This window comes from Phaethon lepturus, unplaced genomic scaffold (assembly GCF_000687285.1).
Source record: "Phaethon lepturus isolate BGI_N335 unplaced genomic scaffold, ASM68728v1 scaffold4046, whole genome shotgun sequence".
Lineage (NCBI taxonomy): Eukaryota > Metazoa > Chordata > Aves > Phaethontiformes > Phaethontidae > Phaethon > Phaethon lepturus.
The window spans coordinates 43,411-64,124 of record NW_010544205.1 but is presented as its reverse complement, the minus strand read 5'-3'; the positions used below and the strand labels follow the sequence as shown (position 1 = coordinate 64,124).

General features: G+C 38.2%; 1 protein-coding gene across 1 annotated transcript in view; it reads right to left on the bottom strand.

Annotated features, from left to right (window-relative positions):
• The window catches only part of NCK2 (NCK adaptor protein 2), a 52,041-nt gene that overhangs the window by 20,372 nt on the left and 10,955 nt on the right, over positions 1-20,714 (bottom strand). The window contains exon 2 of the mRNA XM_010288606.1: positions 9,482-9,723. Within this exon, the coding sequence (XP_010286908.1) occupies positions 9,482-9,707 (226 nt within the window). The 5' untranslated portion in view covers positions 9,708-9,723. The remainder of the gene's footprint in view (positions 1-9,481; positions 9,724-20,714) is intronic.

Sequence of the window (20,714 nt, the reverse complement as noted above, 5' to 3'; positions counted from 1 at the left end):
AAGGAGCTCAATATAAAAACTGCACTAGAACAAATCAGAAAATGGAAACTCTTCTTTAAATGTCAGAGTGAAATTCTGACATTTCAACAACCAGGCTGCTTTATCACTCACTATGTTTTTTTTTCAAACACAGGAAAAAGTAATGTCAAAGTTTCCCATACATCAAACACTATTTGGTATGGAAGCTTCCATAAAGAAATCGCTCAACAACTGTATTAAAAACAACTACTGCACTAATTCTCGTAATTTAGACTCTGTTAAACATGCCTATCTGTTATCAAGAAAGGTACATTCAAATTCCATTACCAGATAATGAGTTTCCTGTACCCAGAGCATTTCAGAGCAAGAGGTTAAAATGAAAGATGCACTACAGGGATTATGTGGACAGAGTTTTCCAAAGGCGTCAAACACACAATCCGAACGCAAGAAATCCAGTACCAGACACTACTTGGAAAAAAAACACAACATTTGCTATTTTCACTGCCTCAAAGAGGAGACATAATTAGCAGATTGCTTAAAGGATTTTATTCTATGAAAAAAATGAAACATCAAAAGAGTTGAGGGTTCAGACACAAACTTTTAAGGCTAAGAGAGAAAAAGGCTCTGCCTCCATAGCTGGAACAGGGTGTAGGAAGAGCCACCGGCAATGGGGTGATTCTAATAGGGAACGATGAAACTACCCTGGGACCTAATTTTTGGGCTTGCTCTAAGGCCAAACACGGTTACATCTTGAAACATAAGTGGCTTAGAGAGGGGCAAAACCAAGGGTCCTCGAAGGCGACAGTCGAGGGAAGTAATACCACCAAAGACACCAGTACACGCAGCCATGCTGAGTTAAGCAATCCTTTTATCTTCTCAGAACATAATTATGTCTAAAATAAAGGCTCGTTCTGCAATCTGTAAATGTCAAATTGTACCTCCAAGCACACACACGCAGTCTGCATGGGGAGGGGGGAAAAGTACCTCGTACATGAGACTTATAATACAATACAAAGAACAAATTTATTCACTCAACATGGACTGAAACCAGCAAGATTTCTTTACACTTTCAGCCTTGCAACATTTCACTGCAACCAACATATTTGAAAAATCTGCTGAAAGCGAGGACACGTCATGGTTTCTTTCTATTATATGTTTGTTTCAAACTCCTGAAGTAGCAAATCCTTTAAATAATCCACCCTGAAAAATAATTCACGTAAGACAAACTTTCAGCAGAATACAATACATGCAGCCGTCAACTGAAAAAAAGAGCAAACTTTGGCTCCCATCACCAGCCAGCACTGGAGCTCGGGGGCACGGCAACAAGCTGCAGGTTGTGCTTTCACGGCTGCTTTTGGCTTTTCACCTCAGATCGGATAAAGGGCCTGATGCATACATCCTGCAATGAAAGTCTTTTATCAAGCAGTAAAAGAAGTATTACTCTGTAACTTGAGTTCTCCAGAATAGTTACCAATTTTCTTTGCTTTCAAGTCTTTTTGTTGCAGGTAACAAAAAAAGCATGAAGTTTGTGTTTTATTTTGTTTTGGTTGTGGGTGGTTTTTTTGTTTGTTTGTTTTTTGTTTTGTTTTGTTTTTAATTTTCATTAGTCTGCTCTGGAATTTCAGATTTTTTTTTTTTTTCTTCTTCAGCACATGTTCCTTTAGAAATTATAACATGGTATTTTTTAGAAAGTCTGATTTTAGTTCCACAAACCAGAGACTTCAATTCCTTTAATGCTACTTTCACTGGACATAGTTGATACGCATAGCGTTACTTAAATTTTTACGGGCATACAATAGGTCTGTAGCCATAAATTTGTACATTTGCTTTGCATTTTGGGTAACTATTTTAACATGCACAATAGTAACACTAATTCAAAAGGAATATATTCTTCTGCCATTATGTATATATCAAATTAACAGCGAGACAGCAGACCCTATCATATCAGCAATATTTTCTGGTATCATTTTCCATATGCAGAGCTACTGCTACTAAGTATGTCTCTAGATCTTCAAAGATCATCAGTGAACTGAAAATAGATGCTTAAGCCATGTCTAGGTTTTGATGATGATCATGAGGCAGATATGTTTACAGAAAGTAGCAAAGCATTTGAATTCCTTATTATACAAGTCACCTGCTACCACCCCAAGTGGTACCAGCACTGCAGTCTCCTAACTCCACATGCTCTAGGTGGGAATGGAAGAAATCTCTTCCCTGCATTTTGAAATCATTGTGAGCACCTCCCATTTCTCCTTTCTCAGCACCTAACAACAGTAATCCATGCAATCAGACTGATCTGTTATTACTGTGAAGATGGGAGAAATGCAATTGTTCCAGCTTTTTTTTTTTAATTCAAACCACCAAAGACACCACACCTAAACAGAGTCCCCATCAGCTTCTCTCACTACCACAAAACCATGTTCTTCAGTTTCATAACCAGTGAAGGATCACCACTGTTGCCACGCTGCCCCACAAAAAAACATGCTTACTTTGAGTAATGCAACTAAAAAGCAGGCTGTAGTGCAGCAGAGAAAGTGCTTTTGCTAAACAAATTCAACCATGGAATATGCTATTTTAACACACAGGCTCTAGGAAACTGAGCAAGAATTTGTGTTGTATATAAAAACTTCAACTACTTCTTCTCCATAAAGATGAGCTTAAATTCCTCTATATTGACTGCTTAAAAGTGCCAATACAGATGACTTACCCTCATCCAGTCTTCTAAGAGACATGACAGACGGACAGTACCATCACGCCCACACTTACTGACAAGCTAGAAAGCTTCAAAGCAGCATAAAGTGACACAGAAAAAATACTCTTATTTGTGTTGAATTCCTACAAGGGGATTTTACTGCTAATTTCAACTAGAGACTTTGGGCTAAATGAAAGACTTCCCATCGTTCCCTTTTAGTAGTCTTACATATGATAAATAATATGGCAAGTAGCTACATAACTGTAGAAAGTTCTTAAGGTTGGTTGGTTACTTTTTTTTTTTTTAATCAAATTTACTAAATGCCTGCTCTTGAGTAGAAAGACTAGCATTTCTTATAGGTCTGTGACAAGGAAGTCTAACAACATCAGGAACTCAAAGTTCTGAAGAGATTAAAATAACTTCTGTTTGTCTTACAAGGCAGCTCTGTTTTTATTAACATGAGCTCTATAAGGCTTAAGAGGCTGTGCTATACAACCATGTACTTATTATAAAATTGTACTATGTTTATTCTTATTTCCACCATTCTTTCATTCTGTAGTAAATTTTACACCCACACAGTGTCCAGAAAAATACTAAAATTGAAAAAACTAATTAAGAACTAATAGAAATATTTTCAAACTAGTACTTGGTCATATTACCCATTTAATGTGTTTTCTGTGATCCTGCAGCTAATACAGCTAAGGCAGTTCACTGATAAACACAAATTCATCAAGCAAAGAGTACAGAAGATTCAATTTATAGCTACGACTGTCCCAGAAATACTGTGTATGCTTCTCATGATTACACTTTTAAAAACTAGTGCTGAAGAACTGGAAAAAGTTCAGTTAAAAACCACAACAATTAGAGTCACATAAGTAACTTTCACCAGTGAAAGGCTTAAGTAGTAAACAGTATTAGTTATCTGATATTAACCGTATTAGTTATAATGAAATTATCAAACTTCAGTACTCAAGACAAGATTAAGAAGTGATTTGATGAATGTCAAAATACCACCTTGTACAATTAAATTTACCAGACGTACCACATCAGAACTACCGAGGTGGGCCGCTAAGATATTTTTAAAAAGAAAAAAAATCTCAAAACCGAAACAAAAAATAAAGACCACTAACCCACGCACTAGCAGTTAAGGTATGATGACTTATTTGGAGAATAAGATTTCATGAACATTTTATGCAGAAATATGATAAGAGTTTAAATTTGAGTTGAAATATTTGTATCTAAAAAGGAAGTACACCAAACCTCTTAATCAACAGTGTTTTCCAATGTTAAAGAAAACACTGCATTAAAAGATGACCTATTCCACATTTTTGCTTGTTACTAAACAGGGACTGTCTAAAGAAAAAAGAGCTAACTTCCCCAGCAATTTCCAGAAAGGCACAATGAAGGCGGCACTAAGTAGCTCTCAAATGGGAAAACGTGAAGTTATAAATGTGAAGAAACCCTTTGCATATAAAAATAAGCAGGGGAGAAGGGGAGAGATGTAAAACTGTTGATTCCTGGAAGCAACAGTATATATAGCACTTGGGAACTGCTGCACAGGTCTACAGGTTGACCCAAGTATCCGCTGTGGAGGCTGACAAACACAGGAAATACTCCTGGACACTCACAACACTGCTGAAATAATGTACCAGGGATACTGATGCAAGTAAGAACTGGTTTCTGTACTTTACATCTCACCTGGCAATTCTTACTTTCCACGTGAAAATCTGGCAGATTGAGTGAATTAAACCTAAAAAGTTACTGAAGTGTTTTGCTGACTTACTACTTATGCTTAATAAAGAAGTCATGCAAAGTCTCTCGTGCAACTTAAACAGCTCTGTGAAATGTTTTCAAGATTACTGTTATTTGCCATCATTGCCAACACTCATCTCCAGTGTTTCTATTGTTCCTATGCATTTTGCAAACACATTTCCTCTATTCTTGGTGTCCAAATCTCTCTTTTAACACCTTTTAATAAACCTTTCTTCTGCAAGGCATCTGTTCAAAAACACACACCAACAACCACGTGGAAATGTCTTCAAGGTTTCTCATGTGGTTGTTCACAAAGGGAGCAAGACCAGACACTTTTAACAAATCCCTAATATGCAGTGCTGGTTGTGAAGCAAAAGCAGTAACATTCAGAAAATCATGGATTCCCATGAAAATGGCACCCTGCTGCTGGATCACACGCATCAGTCACCCGTGGCATGCTGCTGCCTGGGGAGTTGCGCTGTTGCCAGGAAAATGACTCGCAAAGGGATGGAAAAAATGCAGAAGTTTTATTTTGCTTACACAAACAACTGACTTCTTAATTATTTTTGCTTCCTTCAGATAAGGTTTCTGTTTGACACGACAGAGATGAGCCAGCAAGTGTAGAGATCATCTTTGCTGCAGAAGGGGAAACCTGTGGAGCCATGCTCAAGAGGCAGCTCTGGGAATGGTGCTGGCGCTCCGTCCAAATGGGTATGGGAATTCCTTCCCACCCCCAGCGCATGGAGGAATTATATTACAGAAAATTACACTTTGGAAGATGCATGCTGGAGGTCTCTTACTTAGTACAACTTAATCAAAACGTATAAAAAAAATGCCCTCCCCACAAAAGAAATACTGTAGAAAGAAACTGTATTAAACTTAATTATGATGAATGAAGATGAAATTTTAATCATAGGCCTGGAAGCTGGCTTTTGCCTTAAGAATAGTAATAATTACCAGATTTCATTCAATATGAGCAAACAGAATACAGTAATTTGAAATGGCTAAATTGCCATTAACTTTTTATTCTCAGTATCACCCAGTCAAGACAAAAAGGGGAATGAGAAGACCAATCATTTAAAATACTTAATAGGTGGTCTATATGCTACATTTCCATAATTAAAACTGAGCCGTTGTAGCTACGTATCCATTAGAGTTCACTCAAGAAAGAGATTTAAGAACACAGAAGTAACATACAACAAACAGAAAAATGATAAAAACAGACAGCCATCAGCAGAAAAATTACAAGCCTTGAAATGTCTCCAAGTCACTTAATGAAAGCTACAAGTTTTGGAAAAATCCCCTGATGACAGAACTAAAAGAAGATACTATGTGAATGGAGTAAGCCCTTAGAAGGGGAAAGAAAAAGTAAATGGTGCAGAAAAGGCTATTGTTTTGTAAAAAGATGTAGGATGATCCAAAAGTATCACTTCAGAAATTACTGGGGGCCATCTGAGATTTGAAGTGAGCTGGTTTGAAGTCTGCAAGTAACTGATCTAATATCTAATGAACATATACTAAACAAGTATTAATCAGCATTTTAATATGCACCCAATACATTTAAAAGAGTTGGCTCTGAACACATTTTATTTGCTGATGTTCCTTTTCCAAAAACGCTGAAATACAATGGAAATTCCAGAAGCCTTAAGACACTGCTGCAAACAGGCTGATGTTTCAAACCATCAAGCTGCATGTCCTAAGTACTCACATGCCCATTAACGTTCTACCAACCTCAAGCCAAACAACGCTACACCTCATGGGGTTCTATTAATAAAGTATTCAAGGGCTGAGATTCAATTAATGACAATCAACAGAGTTCTGGGAAAATTAGTTTTCAGCATCAAACAGGCATGACTTCATTCTCTGATGAGATTTAAAGTTTTCCTGATAAAGGCAACTTCATAAACATAGTAAACTTTCGTGGTGTATTTGGCTTTTACGTACGAGACACCAGTGTATTAACTGGTGCCATAAACTTTCATTAACAGACTACATGGATTAAGAACTATTTAGATGATACATCTTCAACAGCCAACTATGGGGACTATTTATTAAACAGTAATAGCTCTTATGGGGTCTGCCACAATTTGTACTATGGCTGGCACTTTTCATATTTATTGAATATCTGGAAGGAAGTATAAATCAAGCACTGATAATTGCTGTGGATAAGCAGAAGAGTGGCAGATAGCTACGGGCAATCACATAGACAACATACTACATCATTTGTGCAATAACAATGCTTTCAGATGAAATATGTTCAAACACAAGGAAATGTAATTGATTAAGAAAGAGGCAGGGAAAAGTGCAACCGTTTGCTGGAGAGCCACAAGTATAAAAGGTGGGTCCAGGAACCCACCTAGGAGGGTCCCTCTCCTTAAAGCCTGGTAGCCTTGTCACTGGAAGCAGCTAAGAGGCTGCTGTTTCTCTCCTGAGATTTCACAAGACTTACGAGTAATTATTGATTTTTTTTTTTTTTTTTTTTTTTTTTTTTTTGATTTTCCAAAACTTTCGAGTAATTTTTTTTTTTTTTTTTTTTTTTTTTTTTTTTTTTTTTAAAGTTCAGTACCTGATAGTTTGGTAATAGCTTTAAGATCAAAGTTGGAAACAGATTTGGTTTAAGGACTAATACTAATGACTGCCATTCCCATCTGTGATGGGTTTGCGGGTATTTTAATGTGAATTTTCTTGTGATCTTAGGAGAGGCATGTTTGATGAGACATTAGACATATTTCTATGGAGAAAACTTAAGAACTTGTTTCACTGGGCTCAGCAAAACTTTCAAAAGCTGTTTCACTAGATCAAGCATCAGACTTGCAATTTGCAAGCCTTTGTTTAAAAAAATAAGTGCATTCTTAATGGTTGCCCAGAACAAAGAATCCTCTGAGGAAGGACACATGCTCTCCTTGTTCTGAATGGGAAATTACTGTACAGCAAGACAAGCAAGGCTTAAAGACTATAGTTTAGTTGAGGACTCCAATTCAGGAAAGGTAAAAAGAAAATTGTACAGCACAGACAAAAGTTTCATTATGCTAAGCAATTCACAGCCCTTAAACTATAAAAAAAGAATACTCTAAGCATCAACTTTTTTTCAGGGGTGTTGAGAATATCCTGAACCAATCTATGGGTTAGGTATGGCTTAGGCAGTTTCTTATTGTCACAGGACGTATAAGCACAAAAGAGCACGAGAGGTGCTTTGCACTCTGTATGTTTAGCAGGTACACGTGGTCACTGCAAAAGCAAAAGCTAGCCTCCGCCACATGGTATTTTCTGCCTCGGCTGAACAATGCCCAGAAAAAGCTATTCAAAAAGGTACAGAGGAATCAGTAGATTGCAATAACGGTCCTTCAGAACTCAAAAACTCGTGCACGTGCATGCAAAGGGCTGAGGTGTGGAAGATGCGACACTAGCGAAGGGTCAGCCATGAAACCGCCGAGGTTTGTTCTCACAGAGTTTCATCAGTAGCCACCATAGTGAAGTGAAGCACAGCACCCTGCAGCACACAGCTTTTTTAAGATCAAAGAGGTAAACATGCATATATGCTAACACACGTCTCTATTCCTTCACATAAATGCATTTCGGTTGGATATGAAGAAAAATGTGTTTATTTACATTAAGTAAATACTGTCCATATTTTACACAAACACTTGAGATATTATCACAACAGAAATGCAATGCTTTCACAAAGGAGCTTTTAGACAATATATATTTGAACCAACATAAATCCATAAAAAAGGAGCTTAGAGTCACAACTGGGATTTTGATTTTAACTAGTTAATTGATGTTAGAGCTTATTCTTCATACAAGTCTTTGAAAAGGCATAAGCACATTTGCTGGCAGTGTAATGAGTATATTGCAAGACCAGCTGTAGAAAGGCCTATGGTTTTAAATATTACCATGGTAAATTTTGTGACAACCTTGTTTGCCTGCTGCCTGTCCTGTAGCCCTCAATTTCCATGTATTTTATGGCGGCTCAGCAATGGAGGACACAGCAACAAAGAAGTGACTGAGAAACCCAACCTGTTAAGACACAACACTAGCACAGGACACCTGCAATAAACCTACATAAGCTATTGCCATATTATTTTTAAGTGTACCTTTTTGCTTTCTAACAAGTTCAATCCTAAATTCTAATTTTTCTGTTGAAAAGTCAGTATTTGCTACAGCAAACTGCAACAGAGTAAGTTTCCCCTATGTAAGACTTCACAAAATACAGGCAAAAACCAAAACACAAGCAAAAAATAACCTCAAAACACCTCCAGGTGCGTATCTGTTTCTGGTTTTTTCATCACATCCTAAAATGCCACTAGTAGGGGGGTTTTTTTGGCCTCTATGTAAAACGATCGCTTATTACTATGTTTAAACTTTTCTAGCCATATGCAAAGCCATTTTTCAGTAATTTAATCAGTCATTTTTAATGACTCAAAATCATTCAAAAATATAGGAAAAAAAATCGTTTCACCTGACTGCCAAATACATTTCTTCAAACACTCAAAGTTTTTCAAAGGTATATTATTTTATATGAATGTTACGCTGTTGTGAAGAATTTATGTGCAAGTATAAAACAGAGTACGTATTAAGGACTTGGAAGCAAAAGGAACATCTCAGACCACAGAAACTTAACCCCTGACATTGCATACAGACACTTCGTATAATCCCAGTGATTTAGCTTTGCTATGATAGCTATGCTGAACAATCCAATTTACATCTTTCTGAGTGAGAGGACCTGGCATGAGAGGAGAGGATTCAGCAGTTGGTATCTCAATGAAAACACAGTTCTTCAGCCACTAAAAATGCACCACCTCAGCCAAACGGCAACAAAAACAAAATCTTATTCTCCTGAATGCAAGAGGACAAAACCTGTTACAGATTTTTCCACATGATTTCCCCACCTACCCTCATCTCCCTCCTTCCCTCAATCATCCACCATGCCACCTTAAACTAAGGATTAAGAAACTCCAAACAAGGACGTTAAAAAAAAAATATTCACATGCACAATACATTCTCCTTCTGAAATCCAACAAGTTTATTAAATTTCTTCCAAAATACAAAATGACTTACCTAATGTGTCTTTTAGATTTTTAACCAGAGAACCTTTCTTCAAGCTGTTCTTTCGCTCCACGTAATTTGATGGCACATATCCCGTTTTGTTGGCCGCGTTTCTTACCCTCCACCATGTCTTGGAATCATCTAATAGCCAAAGACGCTCATTTTTCTTGATGTCAAGTTCTTGGTCCTGCTGTGCAGTGTAATCCCACTTCGCAATAACAATAACTTCTTCTGTCATCTTTCATGGAGTCCTTCTGCAACAAAATATTAGAACATGCTCATCAGTAAATTACATCATGTAATTCTTACTCAGTTTTTTCTTTAAGTTCTTCAAAAATAAACAAGAAAATGGTAGGGAAAAATGAGAAAGCCATACAGAGAAAAACCCTCATAGACTGCAACCCCTCTTTTAAAAATAAGTCGTCACACTGAGCTTTCTTGCTTTTTCTGCCACTAAAATATGACACGTAAATTCTAGTCATAATGTATTACATTTGTTTCCTCTGAATATATATAAAATATTATTCAGATATACATTAACAAAAGCTAGTTTATAAAACCCATTTAGTTTTTGCATATAGCATTATAAAACTATCCCACACCTGGCATTCAAAGTTCTAATTTGAGGGAAAAAAAAAATAGCAGCATTCCAAAAATATCTTTTCCTTCTGCCCTAGTTCCTTAACCTCATACTAACATATTATTTGTAAGTTTTTCTGCGTTTAAACAAAGTGATCCATCTTTTTTTTTTTTTTTGGGTGGGAAGTTAAAAATCCTTCAAGAAGTAATGTAACTCAGCAGGGAAATCTGCCATCAAGAAGAGGATACCGTCTTTAGTAAGCCTTTGTTCACAATGTTTTGTACAAGGCAGCACAAGACTGCATTTTAGGAGAAGCCTTCGCTCCTGGGAAGATCCCAGCTCACCACAGTCCTGTGCCAAGCATGAATCAGTTGAAGAGTACTCACTGCGCTTCCCTTGATTGCATTTCATTACTTCCCTATCCGAAACTTAGCCAGATTTCTGTTAAGACTGAAGGAGTTGTCCTTTTTTTACTTACCTGTAACAAGAACAATCTTTTCCAAAGCTATTTGTCAGCTTCATCAAGGCAGCTGCGTGCCTCCACATTTTCCTACGCATCCCAGTAATTACTGAGAACAACGTGAGGGAGCACAATAGTGTGCAAGGAAGACTGAAGTCCCATGCCAGCACCAGTGACATTCAAACATATTATAATGCCAACCAAACCATGTTGATTTTATCCTCTAAATTCTTTGTAGAAATTTCTGAGAAGTTAGCTCAATTTTTCTAATCACTGCTGGGTTTTTTGGGGTGCTGGGGGAGGAGAAGCAGAGGAGGACGGGAGAGAATGGGAAGTAAGAATATATTTGAAAAATCAATGTAGCAGATTTTTTTTTTTTAAAGTACAAGTTGTAGATTTCCTTTAATATTCAAATTAGTAGAAACGGGTCCAAGAGTACTTCAAACTTAATGTCCAAGGATCTTTTTAACATGATTTGATTTTGTTGCCTAGTTCTTAGCAGCTTACAACCCTATGAACTCTGATACCTAATATTTTATGTGACAGAAGGGTAATTAGAAAAAGCCTCAACTTGCATTCAGAAATTCTGTTCAGCATGTGAGTTACATCACCTATATTCAGAAAGGGTTCCTTCTGCAGTCTGTAAACACATGCACACTCACTTTATCCCTTCAGCTACAGTGTAAGCTGTGAAAACTACATGCTAGACAGCCCAGCAGTCTACTCTTCGAAGAAAAAGAAGTGTTTTCCTTATTTAAAGTTAACCTATAATCATAGTCCAATAATGGACTCTATTATAATTTAATAGCCTTCTCTTATTGTCATTTTGTTTCCAGGAGAGCATCTTACAGGGTCGAGCTATGATTGCTGAACTATTTGACAGCAAAGCTCTGGAAAGCACCAGCACCGTCACCCCTGAAAATCTGAAGCCGAAATCAACAGTTCTCATTTCCCAATTAGAAAACACTAAGAAACACACAACAATTAAAACAATTAAAACATTATTCAAATGTGAGTTTGTGTAACCGAGATCCCCAAGATGAATTCAAAAAGAAGTTACGATGTTTTGAACAATTGAGAAGAAACACAACCCTCACAGTTCAAACAGGCTGTGACTTATGCAGGTGGAACTGATGATTTTACAAGAAATAACTCACTATACTGTTCAACAACTTTTTCTCTCCCTAAAATAATAATCCCGTCTGACAATTGCATAGGACAGCCTGGGCTTTGGACCGCAGTCTCCAATAAACCGCCCTGGTTTTTGACTCACATAAAATGGACAGATAGCCTACAGGTCGATAAGCTGATGTAGCCACAGGGGGACTGCAATCAAGCATGTTCAGGAGGCTGGTGTTGTCAATATAATTCTCTCTCCAATTTAGATCAGTTTATTTGATCTCTGCAATTGTAAAATGGTCAATTTTACTATTCCTGGGGGCATGGAGAACATGAAGAAATAGGACACTATCAATGCAGCTGGCTGGTGTTGCCACCACACAGGCTCCACTTCTAAAAAAGATTATTTTCACAACACTGGCAAGTTAAAATTATGTATCAATATTACAGTATATTAACATTTACATTAGGAATAATATTTGACTAGTGACTGATGAAAAACTATTAAACCCTTCCTATCCCTCTGAAGCAAAAAAAAAAAAAAAAAAGAAAAAAAAAGAATTGGCCCCTGTTGTAAGAGTCACCAAGTGTTTCCCCAATGTGTTGGGCAAGGACGGAAGCACAGGAAGGGACCACACATCCGGGCTGACGACATCAACTATACAGTCCTCTGAAATTCACTCAGGACAGGGAGCCCCAGGTTACCAGATTTCTACAACTGTAGTTATTGCTGACGCGTAATGCTGCCACTCTGCCTGAGAAACAATGTCATTTCACAAGCAGAGCCCTTGCATGATGCAATGTGGGCAGAAGGGTAGGGAAGCCAAACTTCTCAAGTGGCACAGTCACGCAAGAACCCAAGTCAATGAAGTACTCCAGCTTTTCCTGAATGCTTAATGGCACAAGCATTCCTACCCTAGTGGGGAAAGGATTTATGATGAGTCAAAATACATCATATAATTGCAGCTAAATATTTGTCTCTTTAAAGCTGTATGCATGTGTGTGGAGGAGCTTGTTGTGCTGGTAGGGTTGCTTTTTGAGTTGGGGTGGGAGGCAGGGGGTGTGTTTGGTTGGGTTTGGGTTTTGGGGGTTTTTTTGTTCATTTTAAATGTGGGGAACTAGTATTAAAGTATGAAAAATTACTTTATTCTGGATACACCGGGTGTGTTTGGTTGGGTTTGGGTTTTGGGGTTTTTTTTGTTTGGTGGGGGGTTTTTTTGTTCGTTTTAAATGTGGGGAACTAGTATTAAAGTACGAAAAATTACTTTATTCTGGATACATCACTAGACTGGCTCCACCAAGGACAATAAGGTTCTTCCTGTGACGTTTGCAGAGCTAAGATCGCCTTGTATGTGAATGACACACCTGTTCCTCAGAAGGGGGCTGCAGAATTAATAGCTTTAAAACATTTTTGCAAAACAGCTGTGTGCCAAACAAAAGATTAGAAGCAAACGACATAACTAGATTTGGGGGAAAACGTAAGGAAAAAACAATAACACAACCTTACAAAGCATTTGAGTGCCCCATAAAAACTTGACATGCACTCAAAACATAAAATGTCTTTAGTATACTGCTTACAGACTGCACAACAAAAACTACCAGAGTCCCCATAGGTTCTAATGTTGTCACAAGACTCCTTCACATCAAGAAATGAAAATCCATTACTAAGAATGTACAACCTTCTGGAATGTTCCTCTCAAAAATGCTCAAAAATCCTAGCGCTGAAGTACAGTCGTCTCACACCCAATAGGATAACATCCCCCACTTTAAAAAGCACCAGTGAAAAGCTTTGAGATACCTACACAAGGAACTGTAAATTTATGAAATGCAACACAGCCATTTCTCAGTACAAGATTGTTTCACTTAAAGCGTACCTATGGCCCTGTTTTTTAGTTTACTGTATCAAGCAGTCATTTGCTTTAGTTTTATGGCAATCCAGCTTCCAACTGCAGTTACTAGAACAAAAACAACAAGAAGACCAAAAACACAGACATCACACTACGCAAGCAAAAAAACAAACCTCCACAACACAGACCTTCAAAAGGTAATTCTTAGATTAACTATGTGACCAATGCACACTTCCAACCCCATTTAAGCCAGCATTTCTTTCATTACTAGCAGTGCTAGTAAACTAATTTATTTTACCAATGTTGTATTTGATGACATGTTACAACTAATTAGTTTAGATTGAGCTCAAGTATTTTCAGACACTTGTTTCTCCCCTCCAATTTAATTTTTGTTAGGAGAGGAGTCCTGTCTTCAGTGGCAGCTGCCCTGCTTGCAGAAGCACAGGTGGAAATGTTCCAACACCAAACACACACATGGGAGAGAGGGGAAAAACTGAGAAATCTCCCAGGCTAGGAAGGCAGTGAACAAAAACCCAGCCAAGGTAAAGTCCGTCATAAGAAGACTGTACTGAATGCCTGCTCAGACAGGTGAGGAACGTTAGCTAACCCTAAGGCAGAACAAAGGCAGACATCAGGAGAATGTCTAGTACCGTAGCTCCTATATAGGCTTTATCAGAAGAAAGTCCAGAAAGGAAAAGCTTACGTCAAATAAACTATCAACGATACAATAATTTATCAATGGCAGAGAAAAAAAAAAAACAAAAAAAACCACTTGTGCCATTTTGAACCAATGCTTAAAACTGAACCATGCAAACAACATTCGAGATTACAGAAACTTCAATGTAGAGGGACTTAAGAGAATTTGCTCCCACAAACTTTTACATCTATTAGGGACTTTTCATGTGAAATATTTGCTCAGTTGATGTTATATTAAATAGCAAACTATATATAATTGTCACACAGACCTAATTTCCTTTTACCAGGCCCAGATTATTCCCCCTCTTGTGTGTTTCTCCCACAATGAGAAAGTAAGAAAGGACCCATTCCAGCATCCCACCTGAACTGGAATCTTCTCCTGTAGACTGATAGAAGTTAACGCTCCCACTAGTTTAACACCCTGGCCCAGTGGGCAGAAAAGGAGCATCTCTTCTTGCCTTCAGGAGGCAGGCTCAGGGTTACGTGAGGGATACAGTTAGTTAGGATAGTGCAAACAGGAGGTATGGTTGAGCTTTAAAGACGCATTGAGAAAAGAAGCAGTTGCTCTCCCCGTTTGCAATTTATTTTGCAAAAAAGAAAAACATGGCTGAAAATGACTGACAGTAATGCTTGAAATTTAATCCCTCACCAAGGGAACAAGCAAAAATTCCATTAATAGCAAGTGACAATTGATATAACAGACTGTTCTGGAATTGGATGTCCTCCTAAGACACACTGAAAGAAATGTACTAAATTGATACGGAGGCTTTTACATGACACTGATGTGCATAAAACACATAATTGCTATACAGTATTACATAAGACATAATTACTATACAATATTTAGTTAATTGTCTTGAGAGAATGAAAAGATAACTAATGACATCTCACAATTTCCCTCTAAGATTTGAAGGCTGAGCTAAGTCTCCTTCTCCTGCCCCCAAACTCTGAAAATCGAAATGGGTTTTGAACCCTGCAGCACATGTTGCTGATGAGCCTGCTATCTGGTGTCCACTTGGTTAATCTTTCATAAGCTACAGCAAATAGGCAATATTTGGTCCTCTGAGGTAACACAGCTACAGAAAAAAAAAAGTCTCTTTCCATCAAGACCTCTTTCATAGTAATCAGATGTGCTTACTGTATTCTGTAATTAATAAAATAACTTGTATTAGATCACTTCATCTGAAGTACACTAAGTACTCTAAGTACACTAAGCTCTAAGTCTAGAACTTTCTTATTTATGAAGATGCAATCTTTGGTTATCCTGCCTACTGTTTCAGGAGGTTTGAAGCTTTGTTTTCACTTACAGCTGTTTTCTTTGGTGCATGTGTGGTTAGGTTTTTTTATTTTTTAAATAAGCCTGGATGAATAGTTTTGACATAGAAAAATTTCAAAAAAGTGCATCTCTACGTTTGAGGTTGTTTCACTTGGGGATCAGTAAAGCACCAAACTTAAAGACAGCACTCAGAAGACATTAAAAAGAACAGAAATATGAATTCAAATGATAACTTGTGAAAAAGGATAAGCCTTTGGGACATACTTTTAGCTATTTCCAGTAGAACACAGCATTTTTGACACTTAAATTATGTATGTTTGAAAAAACAGTAAAATATCATCTCCTCCATGCAAAGGCCAAAGTTAACTTAAACCAAGCAAAACACTGTATTTCTGATGATTGCTACAAGAAAATCTCAAAATGCAGAGGTATAAAAGGAGTAAACAAGCCATCCCAAATTATGGCAAATCATTGCCTTTTGTTAAAACCAGTGAAACCCATTCCATGCTTTGTTAGATGGGTTACTTGCTGGTGCTCAGACAAATGGAGATGAATCACATAAAGGCCATCTTGTCTAACTGCTTCTGCAGTTTTAACACTTTAATACTGCATATAATGTGTGTCAACCCATCCCAAGGGGCACATTTCTTTGGAAACAGGTCACTGCACCAAAAAATCCCTCCCTCTTTTAAAAAAAGTTAACTAAATAGCTGTAGCAACCAAACACTCATCATCTGGCTATGCAGTTCTGAGGTGTCAAACCGATACCCGAGCAGAAAAAAACCCCACATATCTGGGCTCCCTAAAATTGCTCACTGTTTTAACAGAAGTTTGACAATTAATTTGGAGTATTTCGCTATTAGGTCTCATTAGGATGCATTGACTACTGAACTAAAAGTGATAGCTGAGTAAGTATAAGTGGTTTTTATCTAATTTACTTTGATGTTCAAACTGAAGACACAGTCAGAATCAATAGAAGCCACTGTCGGCACTTTAGCAGGGTCAGTTTTCCAAAGCTGAAAGCAAGGATGAGTGGAAGCTGTAAAGAATAAAATGTGAACAAAGACATAAATGCATCCACTGCGAAGGAGGAATGTTTCCTAACGTACATTTCCTAACCTACCCTCACAATTTAGCATTTATGAAAGAAGGTTTCACATAATTTATGAAAATTATATGGTTAAAAGAATATCCCATTTAAAAAAGTGAGGTAAAAAGCTCTAAAGGTTTTCTGTGTCCCCCTTCTCTGGTCCTTTCTTTGAAACAGGAAAAACTGATAGCAACAAGCTTGAGTCAGGAAATGCAAACTGAGGGTATAAAAAGAAGCGCCGCTCAGCCCATTAAGAACTATAAGAAGTTATTAAACTGTGTCTGGAATAAATTAAATATTAGCAACAGAGTAAGTACAGAATTAGGCAGAACATTAAGTTTCCTGCATGTGATGGAAGGAAAAAAAGTTTAAGTTTTCTTCACTATGGGATTATTTTACAGTGACAACCATTTTCTTCTCTGTCATTAACTAGGGTATAAAAATAGTAAGAACAATTAAACACTTCAAATGCACCCCAAGATAGCAGAACCATCCACAAAACTTTTATGGTTTTAACACCAACTCTGAGGAAAATTTGGAGCAATGAAGAAGTTCTGGAAAGTTACAGTTGTGCCACTAATTTGAAAGCATAAATTGGACATCCTTCATAACAGCACCAAGCAGTCAGATGAACTCTAATCCTAAAGAAAAATAAAGGAGAGAGACAAAGGACCCCCCAAAAAACCCATACAGCCCACCAGCATTAAAGATGTGCAATTAGTACTTATTAGAAGGGTTTTAAGGAAGATAGACATGAACAAACTATTTTTTCTGTACATTTTTCACTTCATTTGAGCTCCTGATTTAGGTCTACCCACCCACCCAAGCCTGCACCCATGCTGGACAGATTAACCACCAGGGCCAGGCAGGCCCAGACTCAGGAGCGATTTCAAAGGCAAGCTCAGCAGACACCATGAGCCTTTCTGGGGCGTCCCAAGACATTTGTTCTTAGGTGCAGAAGTACTCGGTTTTCTCATGAGTCACTTGGAACCAAGTGGAACAAAATGGTTTTTCCAAAATTTATGGAACAAAACCAAACAAACAGTAATTATAGATAGAACTGCGAGGGCGATACAGCCCAGTGGAACGGTTAATGACATCGGAGATGCCGCGGCCCATGCGCCGCAGGAGGGACTGCCCTGCCACAGCCCACTTCCACAGGCACCACAAGCGTGCTGTTTTTTAGATGACGCTTCTTGCTAAATAAGCGGGCTGTATATCTTCAAAAAAGTGAAGGATCAGTGTTAATTAACCACTAATTTAGAACTGCACTAGCTAAGTAACTTCATCTTGATGCTACCCAACAGCCTGCCCCCACACACCTCACACCCTCTTCCCTCTGTACCGTCTGCCATTGTTTCAGGGCACAATGTGGCGAGGTTTGGGGTTTCGTTTCTTCAGCCGGATGCCTCTGACAGCTTGTAAGCAATGTTTGCTTCTCTCGGCCCCACAATGTATCTGATATCCCAATCTCTAATACAACTCCAGTTACACTCAGGCGCCTCGTATCTTGCGTTGCAGAACAACTGCAAACAGGAAACCTCAAGACTAGTTTAGTGGTAACGAATTTCTACGTAGCTCCAATACAGCACAGAAGTTAAGCTTGTTTTTTATCTTGTAAGTGGCTTCGAAGTCTTTTTAAAAACACACACAAAGAAATAAAGGAGAATACAAATTAGAAACACCCAGAAGTACATCCTTCCTGCTAAGGAGTCAGTACAGCACCGTACCATTCAACAAAAAGGAAATCTCACTTTATATATGTTTATATAATAACGTATAAAAGGATGTTTGTAAAAAAAAAAATTTCCTACCCAATGTTTTCATGAAGCCTATCACACGGAATCAGTCTGCCCAGATAAAATAAGCAGGGACTGCTTCAAATAATCTTTTAAAATGTAAACTCGCCGTTTAAGGAAAAGGAATAGTTTTAATCACAAAGCCTGTATCTCCTTGGTGAGACCCACCTATGTTTTGCCCAAAGTCTTAGCGATGGCCATCTCTGATGGCTGTAAGCAATGCCGAGGCCCTTCCCAGCTCTCCAAGCCCCACTCCAGCAGGAAGGTGTAGCACCAGCATCTACCAGGCAAGAGCAGCAGGGATGCCCTCGAAGCTGGAGACTGCCAAGCACAACGCACATGGCGTGGGCACCCCCCCAGCTCATGCCTTTCTTCCTTTCTCGCAAGCCAAGGTCACCTCACAGTCACGGCTGCCCGTTTTTCAGACTAATACAGCTTCGTAATTTGAGGCATACAGTGTCAGAAAAAGTTGAAGTTGCAAGAAGAGACACAATGCTGTCACAACAGCAAGACTCTGGAAAATGTTATTATGTAAGAATAAAATTGCTAACATTTATATGAGAAAGTAGCAGATACTTTTAGCCTGCTACCTCTCTAGTGGTAGAAAGAGAAAGCGGTCCAGGCTGTTGCAAGGTAGGCTGCTCCAGCACTAAAAGAACACAAATCTGAGTCTGGCCTTCTATTAATTAATGCAATACCACCCTAATTTTATACGATGTTCACTCTGTGTCATGTTGTGACCTTCATATAAGCTAGTCTTCCCGGTTCCGTATTTTTTTAATTTCATTAGTAATACTGCTATGCCACAAAATTTCCTGGTCTGGGGCAGTTCAAGATACAAATGCTTAATCATTCTGACAGCCTTTAAAACGCATTAATACTAAGTGCTATCTTTCTTATTTACGTGATAAGCACTCTGCTGTTTTGGGAAGCTAAGTTGTTAAAAATCTTTTGATGTCTTACTTAAGAAGAAAAGGATATTTCTATACCCTTTTTGGAACAGCATGCCTATTACAAAGTAAGCAGTGTTCATTATTAGCTTCTGACAGATGATTTAAATTTAAAATTCTATTTCAAAGGACAAAAAGCTGGTATTCTACAGGAACAAGCTGGTATTACAGCAACATATGTTAAAGTTTTGCAATACTAGTCAAGAGCCTTATAACTTACCTATGCTTAAAAGATAGATAATGATAGTAATAGAAGTTACAGAGAAAACACTCTAATAGGCCTTTAGCAAAGCTGAAACTGAGTATGGTCACCAATACACTGGGCTTATAATAAAAACCTGGCTCAAGTCTTTCCATAATAATATATGACTATCAGGAAATCGGACATTTATTAAGAAATAAGGGCAACCTTAAGGGATTAAAAAAACCCAAACACATTTCAGCTTGTTTGTTTCTAGGTTTTTTTTTGGGGGGGGGAGTTAAGAAGTTTGTATTTTTACTTCATTCAGAAAACTAGGCAAAGGTTAACAGACAGTACTGGCAACCTTCTAGACACAAGGCAAAAAAACATCGAGAGGATTTTTGTAGTTAGATTATTTTATTAGCACTTCATCCAACCCACATGGTATTTCTAGAAAAAGGTATTTCCCCATATCTTGAAGACTATACAAAATTGCATCTTTTCATGCCCTTTTATTATATACTTATCAGAAAACACAAAGGAGCGTGAATTATTAAGTTATCACCGCTGGTTTTAGTCTAGTTTTAGTAATAGAGGCGGGGCGGGAAGTTATATAAAGCAACTCCAACCACAGAGAGCCAGCTAACACCCTTTCCTATGAACCCCTTCCTCCAGCCTTTCGCTCCCAAATGCTCGTGCCTTCTGCCCTCAATCTCCCTTTCCTGCATCTGTTGCTGCAAGGTCCTCCAGCAGGCAGGGCTCAGGCAGCTGCCAGCAGCAGCCTCAGGTTCTCGTTCTGCCTCCATCAGCAGCCTATGGAGATGCAACTACCACGGGTGACCCGATCTATGGTGACTTTTTCCACTCTTAGGGCAAAAAGCTGCTTCTTGCTTTATTTTGAAGGCATTGCCATCAAGAGTGATGGTTTACGACATTCTGGACAGCAGTGGTAAAACCCAGACTATGCTGAGAGGACACCTTCAGGCCCTTTGGCTGCGAATGGCATCAGACAAGCACGGAGGAGGCAGCTTTTCTGACCTATGTTTCTTGGCTGCAGAGTAAACACAGCAAATGCTGCCTCATATTTAGATAAATACAGCAAGAGGGTCAGAAGAGAGCATGGGCTCACCTTTTCCTGAATTCTTTTAAAAGCAGTTTCAGAAAAGCCATGCAGCTAATAGACCGCTCAACTTTTCTTTTCCCAAAGGAAACTTTTGGGAAGAGACCTCATCTCGCCTCTGAAACAG